The sequence below is a fragment of the Trachurus trachurus genome (assembly GCF_905171665.1).
Source record: "Trachurus trachurus genome assembly, chromosome: 1".
Taxonomy (NCBI): Eukaryota; Metazoa; Chordata; class Actinopteri; order Carangiformes; family Carangidae; genus Trachurus; species Trachurus trachurus.
The window spans coordinates 2,897,169-2,919,315 of NC_139891.1; the positions used below are offsets into that span (position 1 = coordinate 2,897,169).

General features: G+C 42.3%; 3 protein-coding genes across 3 annotated transcripts; 2 read left to right on the plus strand and 1 right to left on the minus strand.

Moving 5' to 3' along the window:
• The first annotated feature begins 168 nt into the window (after positions 1 to 168).
• Positions 169 to 6,474, plus strand: LOC311001118 (uncharacterized protein). The gene is made up of 4 exons (XM_083992093.1): positions 169 to 336; positions 1,344 to 2,031; positions 2,693 to 2,794; positions 4,838 to 6,474. The coding sequence occupies exons 2-4, from the start codon at positions 1,384 to 1,386 to the stop codon at positions 6,071 to 6,073; spliced, it is 1,986 nt and encodes a 661-aa protein (XP_083848219.1). The 5' UTR covers positions 169 to 336; positions 1,344 to 1,383; the 3' UTR covers positions 6,074 to 6,474.
• Positions 6,475 to 8,755: 2,281 nt separating this feature from the next.
• Positions 8,756 to 17,324, plus strand: LOC310997679 (uncharacterized protein). The gene is made up of 7 exons (XM_083987466.1): positions 8,756 to 8,916; positions 9,240 to 9,729; positions 9,847 to 9,966; positions 10,082 to 10,198; positions 13,052 to 14,521; positions 15,718 to 15,793; positions 16,931 to 17,324. The coding sequence occupies exons 2-6, from the start codon at positions 9,262 to 9,264 to the stop codon at positions 15,790 to 15,792; spliced, it is 2,250 nt and encodes a 749-aa protein (XP_083843592.1). The 5' UTR covers positions 8,756 to 8,916; positions 9,240 to 9,261; the 3' UTR covers position 15,793; positions 16,931 to 17,324.
• Positions 17,325 to 18,080: 756 nt separating this feature from the next.
• LOC310999949 (group XIIB secretory phospholipase A2-like protein) lies at positions 18,081 to 20,647 on the minus strand. Its single transcript, XM_083990572.1, has 4 exons — positions 20,329 to 20,647; positions 19,473 to 19,561; positions 19,108 to 19,273; positions 18,081 to 18,430 (listed from the first exon to the last, which is right to left on the minus strand). Exons 1-4 carry the CDS (start codon positions 20,597 to 20,599, stop codon positions 18,312 to 18,314), a joined length of 645 nt encoding a protein of 214 aa, XP_083846698.1. The 5' UTR covers positions 20,600 to 20,647; the 3' UTR covers positions 18,081 to 18,311.
• Positions 20,648 to 22,147: the final 1,500 nt, after the last annotated feature.

Below are 22,147 nucleotides of genomic sequence, written 5' to 3' on the forward strand. Positions count from 1 at the left end.
TCACCAAAACAAAAAGCAAAGAGAACAGCTTTACTCTGCTTTATCATAGGCTACACAAGAATCCAGAGTATTAACTACTCTTCCTCAGTGATGCCGAGTCTGGCCTGTGGGGGGCGGCCCTGCGCCGAGATATCCGGACTACCGGGACTCGGTAATGAGAAGAAGAACGCAAGGCGGCGCGGTGCACCGCCGCCTGAAAGTGGAAACTAGATCACAAATGTTAGCTAACTGCCTGCAAGTGTGTTGCTGTTATGACCTCAATGGATTCTCAAACCTAGTTTTTACATTTTCTCCTGGTTCCCCCCCTAAAGGAAGTGGATTCGCCCAACGGAGAAGGTAGTGGAGCCGTGAGGCTGATGCCCAGCGGTTTGTTTACTAACTAGCTAGGTTAACCTGCTGCTCGGTGTAACTATGAGCAGAGCTGCAGGCCGAGGAGACTAACGTAGCTCACTCAGTGTCGCTACTACGTGATGATAACTGACAGACACTTAAAAGTGACAGGAAATAGGAAGTTGTATGTGTGTTTTTCTAGGCATTAAAGCGAACTAGCTAAGATGTGCTCTGCTTCTTAGCAGCTGAGCCACTAGCAAACAGCTACTACAGTTAGCCTGCTGATGGTAACTAACGTTGTAGCTTGGTGAAATGCTGCTGAGGCCATCGGTCGTAGGCTACTTGCAGAGAAAAGCTCAGGTAAAGCTCGTTCAAATGTTTCCCCTTTATTAAGAAGGTGGATTTACCGACACAGTGGACTATGGTCGGTGGCAGATAAGAAGTGAAACTTCACCGTCACGACTTGTCAGTACATGGCTTTACCCGACTTCTGTGAAATGGTTCAATTTTCTACTTTTCAGTCTCTGATTACAGCAAGTGAAGTGGGATTGAAAATGACACTGTCCTCTGTCTTCAGATAGCACTGGTCTGATGGATGGAGCACATTCTTTTTATGGGCTCAAGATTTATGTCTATAACTGGACCAGTTACACTGAAAATACACCAAAAAAGAGCCAATCCAATCCAACTTTATTTGTTGAGCACTTTAAAGCATCCACAGTGGACCAAAGTGCTGCACAGAATAATACATCAAAGACATAACAGCTCACATAAGGCATAAAAGTACATATAAGATACAAATAAAATGAATAAAAACTATAAAATAAGATGAAATAACATCAATAACAACAAAGTCAACATCTTACTAGGGGTCAAAGGTCAAGGCGAAGAGGTGGGTTTTAAGAAGAGATTTAAAACAGGCAGAGAAGAGGCCTGTCTGATGATAAAGCGTAGTTTAAGTGCTTCCTTATTATAATGTCTTGATTTTAACGCTCATTTTCTTTTTGTTGTAGTCCTTGACATTCACCCAGCTGCTGAAGCCGCTGTGAGAAGATGCACTCCAACAGGAGTGACAGGAGTGAGCACAGTGTCCGGCGGCAACACAGTGACAGAAGTTCAAGGCAGTGGGAGGACTATGACGATAAATGGGAAGATAGGCATGACCCCCACAGAGAGAAACCACGGGATTCCTATCATAAATATGGTGGGGACGGACACAGCAGCACAGAAAGAACAAGCAGAAGTAGAGAGTACAGTGCTTCACCCAAGAGGCGGTACAGTAAAGATTCAGAGAGCAGAGACCGGAACAGAAAGAGCCCAGTGAGAAGACGCATGTCTTCACCTGATTGGAGTGGTGCTGAAAAGAAAAGGCAAAGATATCATGATGATGATGATGATGATGAAGGCAATGTCAGATACAGGCGTGACCCTGTGGATAAAACCTACAGGCGATCTCCAGACACTTGTTCCAACACACATGTACCCAAGGATTTTAAACATAGAGCAACACAGGAGGAGGATTTCAAATTCAGGAAAACAACTGAAGACTCCAGACACAGACATCGGCAGGAGGAGTTCACCTACAGCCAACAACATGACGACTCTAGACAAACGTCTCGATATCACAAAGATAGTCATCGTCAAGAAAGGAGCTATGACCGTTCAGAGGAGAGGACTCGATCACAAGAGCACTCTGCAGTGGTAAGGCCCAATATACGCAACATACTCTGTCATTGTAATTAAAGGGATAGTTCAACATTTTGGCAAATTGGCCCATTGCCATAATCTCTGTAGTTTTAGCAGTAGGTTCGTTACCCTTAATTGTCGGTGCAAGCTGTTTTTAGAACGGCAGAGCAGAGCCGTGAGCTGCTCAGAGCTACACTACGGAGGCTAATGGAATTTCTTGATTTCCCTCATCAAAGTCATCAAATACAATATCCCAAAACTCCAAAACGTTCTGGTGGACAAGTTGTGACCTGCACATTCACCACGCTATGAGATAATAACAGAACTTTACGAAACTGAGTTGTTTTAGAGGCAAATGCAGAGACTGCTTGATGAAAAACTGCCCCCGACGGGTTTGTTTGATGAGGGAAACCAAGAAATCCCATTAGCCTTTGTAGCGTAGCTCTGAGCAGCTCACGGCTCTGCTCTGCCGTTCTAAAAATATCTCCACCGACAATTAAAGGTAACAAACCGACTGCTATGACTATAGGGATAATGGCAATGGGCCAATTTGCCAAAATGTTGAATTAACCCTTTAAGAATTGTTTTTTATCATATGTGTCTTGCTGCATTGTTTTCGTTTAAATGAAAAATGTTTCATTACATTATTATCATTATTATTTTTTACACCGAACAGACTTATGGCAAACCAAGAGAGAGGGATGACCGCCCGTCTCCAGATCACAGGGATCATCCTAAAAAGAGGACAAAGTTTCCACTGACTGAATCTCGTGGACAGGTGGGTGTGATTCATGGATGGTCTTTTTTCATATGGGTATATATGTAAAAAATAGTGGATTCATGCCGGTTGAAAATTAGTTCTGTGTGTGCAGTTATGCACAACATACAAACACACAACACATAGGACACTTGGGGAGTGGGACCACCACCAATGAAAAACTGATCAGCTCCACTTTGCACTGTAAGGTTCATGTTTGCCAAGTATGCACCAGCAATGAATAGTAATCGCCTGTTTCTCACAGTGAATTCACTGATACACCTCTGCATGAGTCTCCCTGCCTTTTGCATATTCTGTGTTATAAACTGTTTTCTTGTCTGTAACAACATCTAGTCCGTCTGTCCATCCTGAGTGAGGGATCCCTCCTCTGTTGCTCACCCTGAGGTTTCTCCGTTTTTCCCTGTTAAAAGGGTTTTCCATGGAGTTTTTCCTCAGTGGATGTGAGGGTCTAAGGGCAGAGGATGTTGTTATGATGCCATGTAAAGCCCTTTGAGACAAAGAAGAGTTAGACCACTCACAGAGAGCTTTAGACAGACCTGGAATCTGCAGGTAAACAATGAGTAATGCACTCTACCTCCATGGGCTCCGTGCACTAGACTGTTGACACCTTCAATACTTATTTTCCCCGATGTATAATATCTAATGTACACACTGAGTGTGTTCTCTATATTAAGAGCCTTGTTTATGTCATTCCCACTAATCCACAAGCTATATGTAAAGCATTTTGATATTGACTGTACACTTTAGCAGTGTCTTATTATTGTTGTGTCAGGGTTTTTTAACCTCTTACCTCACCTCCACAGGGAGGGAGAAAAACATGACAACTGATTAACAACGTAAAAGTGGCTCAATTTTTTTCCTAACTGATTTTGCGTGATCTTGGAGGTTTCAACAAGGCACACATCTGGATGATAATGTGGTGGGTTACAGTGAACCCTGACCTTCTGTAATTTTACGTTGGCATTCTGTTCTGACACAGTTGGTCATTTGCCATCATAATTTTAAAGGGGACATATTATGGAAATATCTCTTTTTGAAGGCTCTTTAATATATATTTAGGTGTTTGTCTTGTCTTCCGGCCCCCAAAATGTGAGAATTGACAAAAAATCTGTAATTTTCAGGCTCCCTAGGTTGAAATCCATGTGGTTTTACGAGCTGTTACCTCAGTTCTCTTAGTGATGTAACTAGTTTTTGAATTTGCATAATCCGACCCCTACCTGCGACCAGTAGAAGGGGCGGGGTAGAGCACTGGAAAAGAGAGTAACGACACGCATTGGTCCAATGGAAGCGCCTCCTGATGGCGGAATATGGGTATTGCAAAAGCACCCAAGAACTGACATCTCTGCATTGTTGGTGAATGAGCAAGTGTGGTATTTTCAATAATTTAAGGACATTTATAGATCACCCACTTTAATAGCATCATCGTGGCAATGTTTCAATCTACATTTTGTAATAAACAAATTCTAAGTATAATTTGATATGACCAAGACACCTAAAAACAAAAACATGGCCGTTTTCATCAATTTACAAGCAAGTGGGCAACGTATACATTGGAGTGATTGGGTTTTCTGGGCGCTTTTGCAATACCCATATCCTGCCACTCGGGGTGCAAAATGCTTACCACGGGAGACACGTTACTCTCTTTTCCAGTGCTCTAGGGCGGGGCAAGCAGTGGGTCATTTGCATTTAAAGGGACAGGCACTGGAACCAGCCGTTCTGAACAGGGCTGTTTAGAGAGGATGAAAAGAGCTGTGATGTTTGATCCTTGGCGTATTTTGATCAACGCATGTCACAGACATGTCTTTAAGACACCTGGGAACGATTTAAATTTGTGGAAAGGGGGCATAATATGTCTCTAATGTAAAAATGAAGTGTGCTTATTTAGGCCGTAACATTGCCAACACATTGATGTTAAAGGGGTGCATGTCTGGGCCGAGGGGCCCGAGCGGGGGCCCTAATTCCCTAATGCAGTCTATCTGCTTTGACAGATAGACTGCAGATATTAGCTCCATAAACTATGGTTTGTTCTGTGTTTCCCATCAGTCTTTTGAAAGTGATGTCACCAGCCAAAGTCCTACTGTTCCTGAGCAGAAGTCAACCAGAGGCTTCCAGCGATTCCTCGATGTGCTCAACAGGGGCGTGAACGTCGCCACGCTCACCAAGATAGTGACTCAGACCTCTCCAGAAACTGGAGACGGACCACGTTCTCCAGGTTCTTTCACGAACGCTGCAGCTCACCTTTGGCCTCTCGGTTCTGCTGAGAAGCAACAAGGAGGCCACCAAAATAAGCATCAGTGGAACGAGAGCAAAGGATCCCACAGCCTGGCCTCCCCCCGGCCTCATCACAGGTCCTTCAGCCCGCAGAGATGCTCTCCCTCTGAGGAGAAGTCTCTGCAAAAGGGTGATGGACAAAGCCACTACAGCTTCGACAGTAGATCCAGGTCTCCGTCGGTGGTGGGAAAAATAAGCCTAACACCTGAAGATGAGCACAAGCACAGGCAGATGCAGGACGTTCTACAGGCCATTGGCATGGATTTGGGATCTGAGGAACTCGGCCAAATGACGCATCGAATCCAGGAGCGGTTGTATGGAAAAAAGGACAGCGACAGGGGCCGCCAGTGTGGAATTGGCAGGGAAAGTGACTCCAGACAAGCGTTTTCCCCAACAAGGCAAAGTAGATCATCATCATCGAGCAGGTCTAATTTCAGCTCTTTGACTCGGGACAGTTATGTGAAAAAGGACTTGTGTAGCGGCGCTCTGAAGGATGAAACGCAAGCAGATCAAGAATGGGTGCATGAGGCTGTTGAGTATGGTCAGAATGGCACCAGTAGTTCTTTACAAAACGGTGAGAATGGTGAAAGCAACTTCCAGCAAAACTCTACCGCATTACAAACGTTTTCTCCAAGTACCGCATACAGTCTACCAGAGCCGCCTCTTCCACCTATGTTGCCGACGTACTCTCCAGTCAACTGTTCGCCGCTGCCCTTCCCAACTCTTCCTCCAGCTATGCCTCCCAGCTTGCCCCACATAGCACCCAGGTTTTTCTTGCCCCGCCTACCTTCCTTGATGCCATACCCTCACATCCCGCCTCTGAACATCGTTCCGGCAGTGCTTGCTCAAACAAGGCATATGCTTCCTCAAAATATTTGCAATCCTCAGCCATCCTTTCTTAACCTGCCGAATCTAAACCCAGTTCAGCCACTAAACATGACACAAAAGTCAAAAACACAGTCGAGGCCCCGATGTTTGCAGGTCATTGAGACCAAACAGCCTGGATGATGTTGACTGCTCAATGTGCAATCATCTTTTGCTTCTGGGAAACCGTAAACAATAATCATAGAGTAAATTCAGAGTGTCACACATTTGAGCATCAATCAAAGGAAGAAACATTGAATACTGCGAGTAAACTCTCCAGACAAAGATTATGAAAACAGAACAAACAATAACAGTAGTTGTAGAATGTTTCAGGCTGTCCATTACCCAGTCTGTCCTTGTACCACAGCAGTGACGATGTAATGCTTAAGAAAAACACTGTTCTTGTTTTTCATTTCCAAGTTCATTGTCTTCCTAATTTCATCATTTAATATTTGTTCAAAATATATATTATTTGATTCATTATCATTTTTGGTGAAATTAAATTTCTTGCAAAGTTTTACTGCACTCACAGTCTGGTGTAAAGAATGTTCTTGTCTGTAAATAACTGGTCTGCATAATAAATACATTAATTCTAAGTAAATGGTGTAGAATTATTGCCCATTAGCTCTGGACTAAGATAGAAAAAAATGCTTTTTATTTCTGTCATGTACAAAAGTCAAAATGTCATGGTTTATTATGTCACCTAGTGTCATGGATCTCTGCATCTCAGCACTGTTGCCTTTCAGCCAACGAGTTCTGGGTTCAATTCCCTCTGTGTGGAGTTTGCATGTTTCCCCCCTTTGGGCTTCCTCCCACTGTCCAAAGACATGGACCTTAGGTGTTTACGGTCATCAATGTCCTGCTCCATCAACTCAGTTCTACTGAGCTTCAGCAGGTGGACGAGCATCTTGACATGATCCTGTAGGACAGTGGTTCTCAACCTTTTTTACATCAAGGACCCCTAAATTGACACAAATTAGACCACGGACCCCCATTGGACAAAATTTTCAAGCAAACACTAGAAATACACAAATATTTGCTCTGAGACTGAATAATGTTACTTATTTGTACATTCAAATTTGTAGAAAGAAGTGGTTTAAAAAAAAAAAGTTAAAGGGATAGTTCACCCAGTTCACTCAAGATTTTCTACAAAAAAAGTGGTAAAATTCTCAAAAAACAAACAAAAAATAATAATGATAATAAAAATTCTCAAAAAAAAAAAAAAAGTGGTAGAATTTCAAGAAAAAGTTGGGGACCCCCTTGAACCCTCTCATGGACCCCTGGGGGTCCCCGGACCCCATGTTGAGAACCACTGCTGTAGGATACCTAAAAAAAAAACTGTGGAATTTATATTCCGCTTGAGATGTCAGATGATTTCCAGGCCTAGAGGGAGCAAACAGCTGCAGATCATGATGGTCTGTCCACCGTACTTCAGCTTTGGGTTGATGTTTTCTATTGGTGTACAGATGCTTCTTGTGATTGGTAAACCTAAAATGGTAAAGTATTTAACCCGCACCTCTGGTCTGCTCTCATTGACTCCTGCTCTAGTAACTCTTGACTCCAGAGTTAGCTTAATCTTACCATCAAGAAAGAAGTTCACATCATTTTCTGGTCTACACACAATATCTTCATGATTTTACACTGTGGACAACAACAGCACAAAGATCTGTGTGTTATTGTTGAAATAAACTGTGGTCATTTTAACTTACATGAAGATGTGCCCATATTCATAGACCAATATACAACATACATAGATAAAAGACAGTCCCAAAAAGTTATTTTTAATGCCATTGTAATATATGTGTGCTAATCTAATTATTAATCCACACAATGACATAACACATGATGGCCAAAGACTACTGAATATACTGTATGTATTTTAACTTAATTTTACCTAGACAAACAGTGAATGCCATCACATCAAAAAATGGAAGGGGACAGTGTCACAGCAGCTCTGCCACCCCTCAGATAAGCTCATAGAGGTGAATGCAGAATGTCAAAATCACTGAAAGTTACTGACATTGTAAAGTATGCAACAGCACAAGTAATATTCCAATCCAGAAATGATCTTTTACCAGAAAATCTACAGAAACTGTTCAGTTATTGAGAAAGAATCTTAACTTGAAAATGCGTTGCATTTGCACAACATGTTTGATGTATCTGTGAAAACAATAAAACAATGTCCAAGTTTGAAACTGTTTGAAAATAAATATAAAGATTTAATTCTCAGATATCAGAAGTTACCAGGTGATATAGGGCTATTGGTCACTTTTAGCACATTTTTCATAAATATGATATGTGTCAGTCTACATTTCTAATAATAAATAGACAGTAATTGAAAGGAAGCAGATTCTATTAAGTCTTAATTTGCATAGAACGGGTGGAAGACAATAAATGATACTTGTTCTCCTTTTCGAGTATGCAACTTTATTTATTTGTATTGTATATATGCATATTGTTTGAATATTTTGTCTGCCATGTCTTTGTGGTACTTCCTTTGTATTTTGTATTTTATTTGTATCTGTACTTGCATATTCAAAATAAAAATAAAAAATCAGTACAAATTCACTTCAAGTTCCAACAGGGGTGAGTGTTCAGCTTCCAATTACTTGACTAACTTATTACTTATCATTAAACACTGGCTGTACTCTGCAGGTGTAAAAGAGACGGCCATGTTTCATGTGGTTGTCAGAGGTGAGTGAGTGACCACAGCCGCGGGTTGTCCTCCGTGCAGCAGGTGGCGCTGCACCGTCCATGTTTCCCCATCACGGAGGCACAGAGCTGTCCTCCCCCCTCGCTGCTCTGCACTTCAAGCCTTTTTTTTTGTTTGGTTCACTATCGTCTGTGCCTTGTGTCCACCGCTGAAACTTATTAAACCCTGTGCGTTTTCTTGAGGCACACAGTCTTTCTAGTCGACGCTCGGTAAAAGTAACGTGTTTTGTTCCGCGATGCAGCCGGAGCAGGGCTTGTCTCAGCAGCCATAGGAGGTAAACAGTCCGTTAGCTGCTAAGCTTAGCTACACCAACACAGGATTTTAGTCAGTTTCACTGTCTGTTCACTCCAGTTTTAGACAAATAATGAATGTTGAACCAAGTTGTCATGTCATTTAAGTTAGCTTTTAACTCTTTCCTCTACAGCAGTTGATTTTAAAACAGCAGTAAGTTACTATCAGAGCTGTATGTGGTCTCAAACTGGAAGATTGTTCACCTTGCAACTTCATTTTGTTTCTACAGAGTGTTAAAGTCGCTGTATAGTCAGTGCGGTAAATAAAAGTCATGACTAACCCTCAGTGATGTCTCTGCTTTTACAGAGAGTGCAGCAGAGACTGAACCATGAATCCACATGACTGGGGGAATGCTTTTGGAGGACTGGAGAAACATCTGGAGCCAAATAACAGCTGTGTTCAGAACAGCATGGGAAGACTAAACAGCGACAGCAGCCCTTACTGTGAATACACAAGATACACTGTTGAGCAGCCACACAGCGGCACAGGGGTGAATGTGGGATGGAAGGACGAGGGTCCCTCCCCCACTGACTTTTACAGAAAGGAGCCAGGGTTTTATGACCCAGACGGAGAACCTCTGGAGATAGAAGAGGAGGATTCAGAGCTGATAAGAAAGCGGCAGGAGCTTAGAGAGATAGAAGAGCGAATACTGATGAAGAGAGCAGCCATTGCTTTGAAAGCTGTGGAACCGTCGGTAAACGAACCTGAACAATCAGCCACAGGTCATGGTGAGAGTCTCCGAGACAGAGTGAATCTAATTTTGCAGCAGCGGCATTCTGTCAACTTTCTGTCGAAGGTGAGTACTAGGAATAGTGAGGTTGATCAGATAATAGAAAACAGTCGTGCTTTCCAGTTTTGTGAAACCTCCAGAAAAACATTCTGTCTTGGTTCTTCTCTCTCTGCTCGGATCCAGTCGCCCAAAAAGAGAATGGAACCATCCAGCCTGTCTGAAGATCATCCACTGAAACAGAGAGTGAAGGCACTGATGAAGCAGAGATGTTGTGACCCACGTGTGCTCCCAAAAACCACAGAGGTGTGTCCTTTTTTTAAATCAACACCATGATGCAATGAAATCACTTACGATACGATACAGTGGGATCTATCTATCTATCTATCGCAATGTACAGATAACTCTTTATTCCTTTCAGAAATGTGTGGAGGACACCTCCCCACCCATCAGCATCAGACATAAATACTTCCAAGTCGACACTGAGAATGCAGGAGCCGTCCTGAATGTGGACAGCAACAGACAGGCTGTAGTTGAGGTACGTACAGTAATTCCTGCATAGAGCAGAAGGTACATCAGCATCATGAAGTAACTAAAGACACCAGTACATGGTAGAGACGTGGGTTCAAAGACACTACATATAGGTTTCTGCTATTGCCAGTTATCAAGTTAAAGCAGAAGTAAGCGATCCGGTCGTTTTGGCTAACTTCTTGTCAGCAGATGGAGTTAGCAGTCCCTGCCCTCGTCATGGATCTATTGGTCCTCGTCCCTACGTCACCACATTCACGCGCATCCCTTGGCTGCACACACAGCCCTTTATGCCGTTCTCTCTCCTCATTGGATAAGGGTTGTAGGATACAAGGAAAGTTTTCTCCTCGGCTTACAGCAGAGCAGAGTGACTGACAGACCCGTGTTTCAGACCAAACACTCTATAGAAGTGATTGCTGTCGGAAGATAGAACTATTTAAGACTTATATTAACACAAACATATCGCTTACTTCTGCTTTAATGTTGCTCAACTTGTTTTTGTGGCTGCAGAAAAAGTCATTAGTGAGTTTAACGTCAGTCTGCTCATTGACATCCATTTTCATCTGGTCTGCACACCAGATAGACTCTTAATAATCAAACACAGTGCAAATTCAGAGAACATCTTCATCAGTTTGAAAGCCCATGCTACAAACTCACACAGCGCAATGGAGGTGTTTCCAGGGATCACCAAAAAGAACCTGTGAAAAGTGAACCTAGCTGGAAGGAGCACACACAAATCTGAGTATTTTTATAACTAAAATTCCAAAATGTCATAGTTTAACTTTCCATCAACTTTGAGAGTAAGTTTTGTAGTTTGTTAGGGAGGAAATCTATAGTTGAAGTTCAGAGAAGAAATGCGCTGCAGTCCTGGATGTCTTACACTGAAGATGTTTGTTGAGCTTGGCCAAGGAGAAAGGAGGAATCACAGATATGACAAACACAGAGGAAGCCTATATGAGAAGACAAAATGGGTTGTGTAGACTAGAGGAGTGTGTAACTTCCTATTGGCCCACTGACCATGAACTTATGAGTAGGATTTACGCTTTCTAGATGCTGTGAATATACCGATTGTTGTTCTCTCTCCCACGGTCCTGTGTTATCCTGCGTGGCTCCAGTTATCAGTTCTCTATGACCCTGATGAAGGCCACAAGCTGAAACGCGTTGGTCAAATAAAGTTGTTGCTGGAGCTCCTCTGAACATTTTCCACTGTATTTCCACTCTCCATGCACCTGTGGGTTGGTGAAGTTGCCCCAGAGAGCACTCTCCACTTCCAGTTATCAGTTCCACAGCTGTGTCTGGAAAGTGTGGAACAATAAGATCTAGGACACAGAGAGGCATCGCGACCTGAGTTTGTACCAGGAGGGAATGTGGGGACTGATAACTGCCTTCAGACCAGAAACAGTGCTGTAAAATAATATTTGCCCCCTTCCTGATTTCTTTTTATTTGCCATATTTGTCAAACTTAAAGGGATAGATCACCCAAAATTGAAATTTCACTCATTTTCTACTCACCCTCATGTCGACTAAGGGTTGGGAGAAGTTTCAGAGCCATCTATTCTGTACCTTTTTGGAGTTATGGGGGCTCCGCGCAGCACTGCATGTCCATGTGACGGTTGCGAACGGGGCTCACTTTTCTTCGTCCAAAAAGACACACCAAAAAACATCCAAATACCTCCACAGTGCTCGTCTGTAATGTCCCTCTTTTATTGAAGCCCCAACATGAGAAATTGTTCCGAAAAAATAATTAAATAAGTCTATATTTTAAGCTTGTTTGTAGTGGAAGCTCCCAGTGTTGCTCTGCCGGAATCTTGCGCGATTTGGTGTCAGTGCAAATCAGGCAAGATTTGAACTGACACAGGCAAAGCAGTGAACTGAGACACTGGGAGCTTCCGCTACAAACAAGCTTAAAATATAGACTCTTTTTTCGGAACAATTTCTCATGTTGGGGCTTCAATACAAGACAGACATTACAGACGAGCACTATGGAGGTATTTGGATGTTTTTTGGTGTGTCTTTTTGGACGAAGAAAAGTGAGCCCCGTTCGCTACCGTCATATGGACATGCAGTGCTGCACGGAGCCCCGCTGTAACTCAGAGAAGCCACGGAGGACTCTGAAACTTCTCCCAGCCCTTGGTCGACATGAGGGTGAGTAGATAATGAGATTTAAATTTAAATTTTGAGTGAACTATCCCTTTAAGGGAAAACAGCTATCCAAATCTACCTGGCCCTACGTGAAAAATAATCCCCCCCCCCCCCCTTGTTAAATCATCAACCAAATGTTTTAGTAAGCTGAGTTCAGTTTCACCGTCCACAGACACCCAGGCCTGATCACTGATCACACAGGGCCAGCTTTAGGATTCCAGCCAATCACAGTGAGAGCCATTATTGGACCACTGACTTGGACAATTATAATAACTAATTCAAGTAATTACCACCCATTTCATACATCCTCCATCTTTCATCTTCTACTTTTACTATTTAGATATTGTTAAATCTACATTAGTAATGGTTCAAAAATGTTTTCAAACTGTCAGTTTTAAGTAAAATTGAGTAGACTTCAGACTTTCAATTTCTTCATACTAATCTTCAACAATTCAAATAATTTCAAACCATTTCATATTCTTCATATATTACGTCATCTCTTCAAGATTTCTTCAGCAGTTTCTTAACTTAATTCAGCATAGTTTCAACAATTTATTCAGCTCATTCAGCTTCCAGCTTTCACCCGTATTTCCTTCAGGAAATACATTCTCACCATAATGATTTTCCCTCAGCTTGACAATGATGCTTTCAGTCAAATCATGCACAAAGGAAGTAATGTATTGATACTACATGATGTCTCTGTGTGTCTGACGTTTCCCAGGTCCCTGATGTCACACTGCCTCCTCCCAGCCAAAGGGTTTCCTCAGCATCAGAGGAGGAGCACAGTGTCAACATGGGCTTCCAGCGTTTCCTCAGCGTGCTCAACAAAGGGGTGGACTTCGACCTGCTCAGCAAGATAGTCAACGCTGACGGTGAGGATCTCGCTTTCGGTGAGGAGCTCCTGAACCTTCAGACTCCTGCTGTGGGGAACAAACCAGAGCTGGGCACCGGTCAGCGGTCAAACAGCGGAGCCTCCACGTCAGGCCACGGCCACAGCAGCAGTGGAGAGAGGAGGACCGACCCACCTAGTAGAGAGAGGTACCAGAATAAGAAACACAGCCCACATGGTGATACGAAGAAGAATGACAAAGGAGACGGCCCTTCGGCTTCCTGCAGTCGATCAGAGTCTCCGCCAGCGGTGAAGAAGAGGAGGAAGAAGAAAGAAGATGAAGAAAAACCAAAGGTGGATGAGCAGCATGAACAGCTGCAGAACATTCTCAAAACTCTGGGCCTGAGCCTGGAAGTGGAGGAGATGAGCCGACTAGCGGACAGGACTCAGGAGAGGTTGTATGGAAAAAAACACGAAGGCAGGGAGGAGCAGGAGGCTCGGCAGAGGGGCCCCCACAAAAATCACAAGGATTCACTGTCGTCATCCTCCTCCTCTTCCTCCTCCTCCAGGTCGACCTCTAGGAGCCTAAGTGCCAGCCCCTCTCGCCATCGCGGCTCACCCAGCAAACACTCTAAACAAAGGAGAAGGTCTGGAAGCAGAAGGGAAGACGGGAGCCAAGACAACAAAGACGCACGGACACTGTTGGACAAAGACAAAGACAGAAAAGACCCCAAAGAAATTTCTACGTGTCCTCATCCATATCCACAAGAACAGACTTACCCCACCTCCCACCCTGCTGACTTCTCTGCATTTTCAGATTACAGTGTGTCCCAGTACTCTGAGTACCCCGACTACAGCAGTGACATGTACAGTGCTACTGATTCTTACTCCACATATACACCGGGTGTCTCCCTCCATCCCAGCGACTACCCTTATCCACAGGACTTTGACTTTCCCGGCTCTGCGGCGGCATCCGGCATGGTTTACCCTCGCCACGACACCTTCGACGACATCAACCTCCTGGTGAACCCAGACCTGTCTCAGAGCGAGGGCCAGATGGGATCAGCCGGCGGCCGCTGCCTGCGGGTCATCAGCACCACGGCCGCGAAGCGCTGTCTGAAGGAAGTCACGCGTGGCAAACGGAAGTCGAAGTACGTAAAGAAGTGTCGCGCGTGGTTTGCAAAGATAAAAGAGAGAAAGGCACAACAAAGGAAGCAGGCAATAGAAATGAAACAGATGAAAAACACAGCGGCACAGGTGAAGGTCTCGCAGGGCGGTGGGGGTCAGTCGGAGGCCAGGCCGGCACAAGATGAAGTGAGACAACCGACAGAAGAGGAAATAAAGGTGAACCTGAGGAAAAAGGTTAGTGAAAGATGTTTTTTTTTGTATCATGAGATGTTCATTTGCAGTAGCAGCAACTTAACACAGTACTTTCCCCAGGGATTTCACCACAGACACTCAGTTGTTAATTGCAATACAGTCATCAGAGGGCCGTCGGCTCAGTCACTGTTAAAGGGATACTTCACCCAAAATCGATAATTCACCAATTTTCTACTCACCGTCACCGTCATGCCAAGGAAGGGTTGGGAGAACTTTCGGAGTCATCAAAACACTTTTGTAGTTCCAGGGGGGGTCCGACTGGCAACAGATTTTCATATAATAGCGGATAGAGCTCACTTTTAAATCGTCCAAAACACACACTATGAAACATCCAGATACCTCCTTACTGCTCGTCTGTACTGACCCAAGTGTCCTGAAGCCGCAACATGAAAAAGTTGTTCAGAAAAAATTCATGTGATCTCTGTTTTTAGCCTTGTTGTAGCAGTAGTGGGTTCATCATACATCCAATGGTTCACAACAACGACCGAACATATCGCAGCAAATCTCGCGCATGTGCACAAACATCAACAGAGCCACTGGGAGCTACTGCTACAACAAGGCTAAAAACAGATCAAATTAATGTTTTCATGTGGCAGCTTCAGGACACTTGGGTCAGTACAGACGAGCAGTATGGAGGTATCTGGATGTTTCATAGTGTGTGTTTTGGACGATTCAAAAGTGAACTCTATCCACCGCCATCATATGAAAACCCGTTGCCAGCTGGACCCCCCCTGGAACTCCAAAAACATTTTGATGACTCCGAAAGTTCTCCAAACCCTTCCTTGGCATGACGGTGAGTAGAACATTGGTAAAGTATCCCTTTAAGTGATGATCGTGACTTAACAGACATTTATTTAGATCCGAGGTTTTTCAGGCCAAGGACCCCCAAACTGATGGAGAGATGGAACAGGGACCCCCTACTATATATATTATATAAAATTGTATAAACGTACCCTGTTATTGTGCCTTCAATACAAAGCTATTCAAATAATGCACAGGTTCATATATTAACGGTGAGTAGGGGGGATGTGCCACTGTTATTTATAAACACACCTTGTGATATGATCATAATCACAATACATTTCAATGCAAGTGTGTTAGTGATAATACTGAGTGACTGCCCATAGCACTGCAGCTACAGTTGTTTCAATGCATGAATTATGTCCTTGTCTTTGTAGCTTGAAGCGTTTAACCAGAAGGTGAAGCAGAAAGTGCCACAGCCAGTCAACTCCCTGACCTCTCAGACTGGTTAAAGTAAGTGTTGTGTGAGAATAATAGTAATTTATTCCACATTAATACACATTTAGCAGGCATTATGTACCTATAGTTGCATTAAACTGCACTTTCCCTTCTTCACTGAAATTAACATGTCCATAACAATGAAATGACAGTGTGAATTTGGAGAGTGTTTTGAACTTAAAGGATAAATTCCGTTTTTTACAACCTGGACCTTATTTCTAGCATAAAATACGATAATTTACTCACCCAGACAACTTTAGTGTCATTTGGAGTCGTTTTGACGAAATTAGCCCCAGTGGAGCGGCGCGTATATCCGTATCATGCGAGAACACGGGGCACGCAATGCAGCCTCTAATAACACATTATCCGCCGCAAAACTCGTTAATTTCACCAATATTTTGTTATGATACACTAGTGCTATTCCCTTCCGAGCCCGTGGTGGCATGTTATCAACATCCGGGGTCTCTAGGTCGACCTACTGACCTCTGATCTGGATGATGTCATCTCCGACCGCTGCCCGGCTCATTCTGATAATAATCATTCCGCTTCGGCATTCGGGTCCATTTTTATCTCAACTAGCCAGAGCTTTAGTGAGTCCAGGTTGAGGAGAGGAAGCCTGTGGAAGCTGAACTTCATCCAGCTGCTCATTTTGTTCTGACAAGTCAGAAACACGCAGAAATGAACCGTAGCATTAGTGGTAGCAAGTTAGCCGCGCCGCACCGCGGTCGGAGATGACATCATCCAGGTCGGAGGTTAGTAGGTCAACCTACAGGCGCAGGATGTTGATAACATGCCACCACGGGGTTCAGAGGGGAATAGCACCAGCATATCATAACAAAATATTGGTGAAATGAACAAGTTTCGCCGCAGATAATGCGTTATATAGAGGCTGTGCTTGGGTGCCCCGAGTAGTCGCATTATACGGATATACGCGCCGCTCCACTGGGGCTAATTTCGTCAAAACGACTCCAAATGACACCAAAGTTGTCTGGGTGAGTAAATGATCGTATTTTATGCTAGAAATAAGGTCCAGGTTGTAAAAAACGGAAATGATCTTTTAACTCTTCATGAACCTGTGTGATGAAATGTAGTTGAAACGTTCAGTAACTGTCATTTGTTCTCATCTGATTTACTTTATTTTTTCTATTTCAGTAGACCCGTGGAGTGTCATGACGGTCTTCAGTCTGAATCTGCTGTGAGCCCAACACATCCTGTTGACCTCATGTTAAAGTTTACACTCATTAATTACACATGAAGGTTCTAGTGAGTGACATGATCCTTTTTGAATTAAGGTCATATTTCCAGGTTTGTGCTGAGTTCTTGAATAATTGTATCCTCTTCAAAAATATAATATGATTGTGCAAGACGGAATTGATCATTTCAGCTCGATGTAAATCACTACTTTGTTATTATGTTACTGTTCATCCTTAAATTTGGATGGCAAAGTCTATTTTGTAGGCTCTGGTGTCATCAAATGAAATATATTGATATTTTTGTATGTCATAAATCAAGCCTGTAAGTATTCAGTCTTTGATGGCTGTTTCCACACTGAGTAAAAAAGTCTTTAAAATTGAAGTTGTTTATACTGACACAATACTGTTTTAGCATAAGCTTTTTTGTTCATTTAAAACTAATATTTATGATTCATCCCCCTTAATTTTGAATAATCATTCATTGATGATCACAATTGCAGATTTTTTAGGAAAAACTGATTTTATGTTTTTTGTGTTTGTCTAAAAGGACAAAATGAAGTGAAGACAATGTATATTTGAATGGTCAATACAAAAACTCCTCTTAAAGGGATAGTTCAGGTTTTGGGAAGTGTGGTTGTATGAGGTGCAAATGGCCCCTCAGTATAATATCTGCAGTAGACAGTTCTCTGCTCTCCTCCAGTTAGCCACACCAGCTCACAGTAGAGGACAGAGACACAGGAGATAAACAGCTGTGAATGGACCCAAACTAACACAGTATTTTTAATTTTTGCTGCCGCCTACGAGAATACACCTGTTTAACTGTATGCTACATAATATTTTGCATCAACTGGTTCCAACTGGTTGGAGAAAAAAAAAGCAGTTTATCTTTATTTTATATATTCAATATGTGGAGATACCATTTATTCATATGATGGACTGCCTTTTTTATGACATGACTCAATGTTCAAAAGGGAACTGGAAACAAGTGGAAAGTGGAGTTTAAGCTACAGGCATTTTGGCCTTTTCTTCCCAGAACCGTTTGTCTGTATAGTTGCTAACACCAGCTACAGCCAGCATAGATGCAAACACAAGAAACAAACAAACAGAGATTGGATTTGCAACTCAGTGTGCAGCTGAAGTTTTAACAGTGACATCCAAAATGTGTTACAAAGTGAAATGACGGCTTTGAACAAAACCACAACACAACCTTCCAAATAAGTTACACACGTAGTTCCACTACAATCTTGGCAACACTTTAGCACAGAGCACCATCATCTGATGCGTTGCTCTGGTTGATACTGTTATATAAATAGGAAGCGTGGTTTGGATTTGAATCTTATTTAAAGTTCATCTTTCTCCTCTCCTTGGCAGAAGCATGCTGCCCTCTGGCTGTTCATGTAGGGTCTGCAGCCCAGTGTCCACACTGTGTTGAACAAGGTGTCTGCTACTGTTTCACAGGCTGAGGAGACAAAGTGACACAAACACGAATATCAGTCAGCACACAGAGCAGAACATAAAAATGAAGGGGATGTTTGACTTCCTGTAGTTTAGAACTTCAGCATAGTTTCAGTGAATCATCAGAAATACTACATAAAATATACTATAAAATACATAAACATTTAGAATTACTTGCAGATGTTTGTATTGTTTCAAAGGGCTTTTACACACCACATTATGCATTTAGAGGAACACATAAGGACATACTAGTGCAGTGGTTCTCAAATTTTTTTTTTTTTTTTTTTTTTTTTACATCAAGGACCTCTAAACTAACACAAATTAGACCATGGACCCCCCATTAGACAAAAGTTTGAAACAAACACCAGAAATACACAAATATTTGGTCTGAGACTGAATAACATTACTTTTTTTAGTCAATGTAGGTTCAAATTACTGCCAGTGGCATGAATTTTTGGAAAACAAATGTAATATTTCTGGGGGAAAAATGTGGTAAAATTTTGAGAAAAAGTTTGGGACCCCTTTGAACCCTCTCAAGGACCCCTGGGGGTCCCCGGACCCCACTTTGAGAACCACTGTACTAGTGTATAGCTATAAAGATAAATGTCAGACAGAATGGTTCTAAAAACCAGAAAATAACTGGCAGCAATAGAAAAAAAAAGGTTAACTTTTTGAACTGACTTTCAACTTTGGACACGAAGCCGAGGCTCTTCTTGAGATCAGAGCAGATGCTGTGGAGGCACCAGCGGAACTTGGAGTCGCAGCGATACTTGTTGGAGCCGCAGGTGTCGTAGCACATATCCAACTGATTGCAGCACTTGGTCATGGCAGGGACGCCGATGTCCATCTGGCACAAAAACAGAGGTGATGAAATGTGGACTATATACACATCTGGGGAGTTCACACATGGTAGGTTCTGCAGACGACTAAAGACCTTTTTATAGCGGGAGGTGGTGAGGTCAGAAATACATAAATAATAATATATAACAATAATAAACCAGGAGCAGTTATATGAATAATAATTTTGGCAAAGACAACAAGCTTACCCCATCTGGAATAGGGAGGCCAAAGAAGTAGGAGCTGCATCCATCAGGTTCAGGCATCTGGAAGCCAGGGCGAGGAATAGGAGCTTTACCTGGGAGGGGAACCAAAGCAAAGACAGTGGTGAGGTGCTGGTTCCTGTTTGATAACTATGTGGGTTTAAAAGTAGATCTGTGTTTGCACATGGAGAACCATGGTCTCCTTGTTTGGTTCATATCCCATACATGACATTTGACACATTCCTAAGTCACCTCTCCTATCATGCCGGGGTCACAGTCCACCTCTAGGCCCGCTCCCATGATAACAAAGATGATAAGTGGAAGAGTTTACCACATCATCTGAAGTAAGTCTTCTAAGGTTGCTATGGGAATATTGTTAAATTTGTTCACATAATTGAATACAAATATAAATGAGCAATATACAGACACTCAACATTTAAATATATATTCTGAGGATTTATCATCCAACCAAGTACTACCTTCAGTCATCTCAGTGGCTAATTTAAAGGCAAAGGACAAATAGATTATCCAAACAGTATTGAAAACTATCTTGACACTGCAGTAGGCCTAATTCATATTTATATGATTTATAATTACTACTAGGTTAAATATATTATATGGTCATTTTTACTAAAAAAAGATCCAATGTTTTATTGTTGGAAGCAACATCTACTTGACCCTGCCCTTTGAATTCCAAGACGAAACTATAATACATTTCTGGCTCTATCCTCATTTAAATATGACTAAAAAAAAGAGAAATAATCCAAATTGTTGGATCACTGTGACAAAGAAAAGGTCAATATCTGTATGATTTAAACTTTGGACCACACTGCATAATCCCATTTGTCTGTCACAGACTTACCATATCTACAGCGGTATTGGCACACTCCATCCCGTCCACCCATGAACTCCAGCATTGAGTCAAAGTAGTTGCCGACGGCCTCAAAGCCGCCTCTGAGAGAGCCCATTCCCCACTCTTCGTCCTCATCCTCTGCCTGCGTGCCACCAGAGGCCTGGCCCTGCGGTGGCGGTGGTGGTGCTGCAGTCGAGTCCTCAGCCTCCTGACTGACAGCGCCGTGGATGAAGAGGCCCAGCAGGAGCAGAAGGGGAGCGAGAAGGGCCCAACGGGTCATGTTGAAGCTCAGCACGAACAGACTCAAACCTCAGACAATGATGGGCAACACAAACACAGAGGCAATACTGAAACTGTGTGCGTGACCTGAACTTTGAGCCAGATACAGCAGGGACAGCCTCGTATGTGGAGGAACAAAGTCCGCCTACTATCTCGTCCTTTTACCATGTCTGAGGCTTTATCATTGTGGCTGATTGATGGCAGGTTGAGTGTGTGTGCCGTTCAGCCAAGGAGACTTGCATTTTAATCCCATTTATTTTTAATTTAATCTCTCTTGATATTAGCATCAAATTGAAATCAAGAGTTTCTGTGACTGATTTTTGAGTTGCTCATTGATTATCTCCTTGTAGGAGGAGAGATGTTGATGTTACAGGACAAAAGGGCCCTAGTGGGTAGACCTACGTGTAAAGTTAGTGAGTAATTCAAGTCCAAACTGTTTCCTGTTATAAAAACAATGAATAAATGATAGCCTATATAACAGCCTAGACATGATTAAATTAATAAAGTGATAATTATTAGGAATCCCTTGAATGTGCACAGGCTTTTTAGAAAGAGCTATGTGTGTGTGCTCGTGGGTTGGGGTCAGGCACATTTTTTGCTTGTGTCAGTGTGAAAGGCCTCTCATTGATTGACTCTTATCACGCAAGTTTATTGATGTCAGGGGGTGTTGAGATCATCTCAGGTGCATCACAGGAGTATCAGGCTGTATACAAAACATTTTGACATTAAATATGAGCCCAACGTTTATACTGCCTATTTTAACTAATTCCAAACCCCTCTCACATGTCTTTGAAGTAATTCCATCATTAATGCAAAGGGAAAACCATTTGACAAATGAAAATGATCACAATATGACACATTGTTGGACAATACAAAACTTTTTAATGTGAATGATTTATTCAGTGAACTTAAAAAAACAACAACATAACAGTCTTTTTTTCTTGAACAAATGCCATGTGGTCCAATATTATACTAGACACTTGACAAATGATTACAATTAATAAATTGAATTTTATTATTGTGTAATGCATAGGCTACTTCTGTATGGGCTTATAAAACATGAAGAAAACAAACCAGGACCAGAGCACATCATCAAAGAAATAAGAAAACAAACAGGGGTTCAAAACCAAAAAAAAAGGAAAAGAAAAGCCAAGGTTCAAAGGAAATCATCAGAGATTAATTAAAATTCTTCTTTTCCAGGCTTTAGAAATAAAACTAGTAGTCTTAATTCAACACATTCAAATTAAACAACCATTCCAGTTTTTGTTCATCAGAGCACCAGAATATTTCAGGATTTTGTCTATGGATTTCATGAAATAATGCCTCTCTCAAATCATCATACTTTGAACAATACAAAAGGAAATGAGACTCACTTTCCACTTAATCTAACTCACACATTTCACATATTTCTGTTCTCCACAGGAATCAATGGCCAGAGGAGGAATAGTCTACCAGATCTCAGCTGTGCAACTAAAGATCTTTTACTTCTCTGTAAACGTGATGTAACACATAGTAGTTCAGGGCCAAAGTTAGATTTAATCTGCATATG

What these genes read in the sequence shown, in the direction of transcription:
- LOC310997679 (XM_083987466.1), top strand. Translation starts at nt 9,262, where the DNA reads ATGAATCCACATGACTGGGGGAATGCTTTTGGAGGACTGGAGAAACAT. An exon ending in CTGTCAACTTTCTGTCGAAG is followed by an intron (nt 9,730 to 9,846) that starts GTGAGTACTAGG and finishes GCTCGGATCCAG; the next exon opens with TCGCCCAAAAAGAGAATGGA. An exon ending in ACAGACAGGCTGTAGTTGAG is followed by an intron (nt 10,199 to 13,051) that starts GTACGTACAGTA and finishes GACGTTTCCCAG; the next exon opens with GTCCCTGATGTCACACTGCC.
- LOC311001118 (XM_083992093.1), top strand. Translation starts at nt 1,384, where the DNA reads ATGCACTCCAACAGGAGTGACAGGAGTGAGCACAGTGTCCGGCGGCAA. An exon ending in CACAAGAGCACTCTGCAGTG is followed by an intron (nt 2,032 to 2,692) that starts GTAAGGCCCAAT and finishes TACACCGAACAG; the next exon opens with ACTTATGGCAAACCAAGAGA. An exon ending in TGACTGAATCTCGTGGACAG is followed by an intron (nt 2,795 to 4,837) that starts GTGGGTGTGATT and finishes GTTTCCCATCAG; the next exon opens with TCTTTTGAAAGTGATGTCAC.
- LOC310999949 (XM_083990572.1), bottom strand. Translation starts at nt 20,599, where the DNA reads ATGACCCGTTGGGCCCTTCTCGCTCCCCTTCTGCTCCTGCTGGGCCTC. An exon ending in CCAATACCGCTGTAGATATG is followed by an intron (nt 19,562 to 20,328) that starts GTAAGTCTGTGA and finishes TTCCCCTCCCAG; the next exon opens with GTAAAGCTCCTATTCCTCGC. An exon ending in CTTCGTGTCCAAAGTTGAAA is followed by an intron (nt 18,431 to 19,107) that starts GTCAGTTCAAAA and finishes TTGTCTCCTCAG; the next exon opens with CCTGTGAAACAGTAGCAGAC.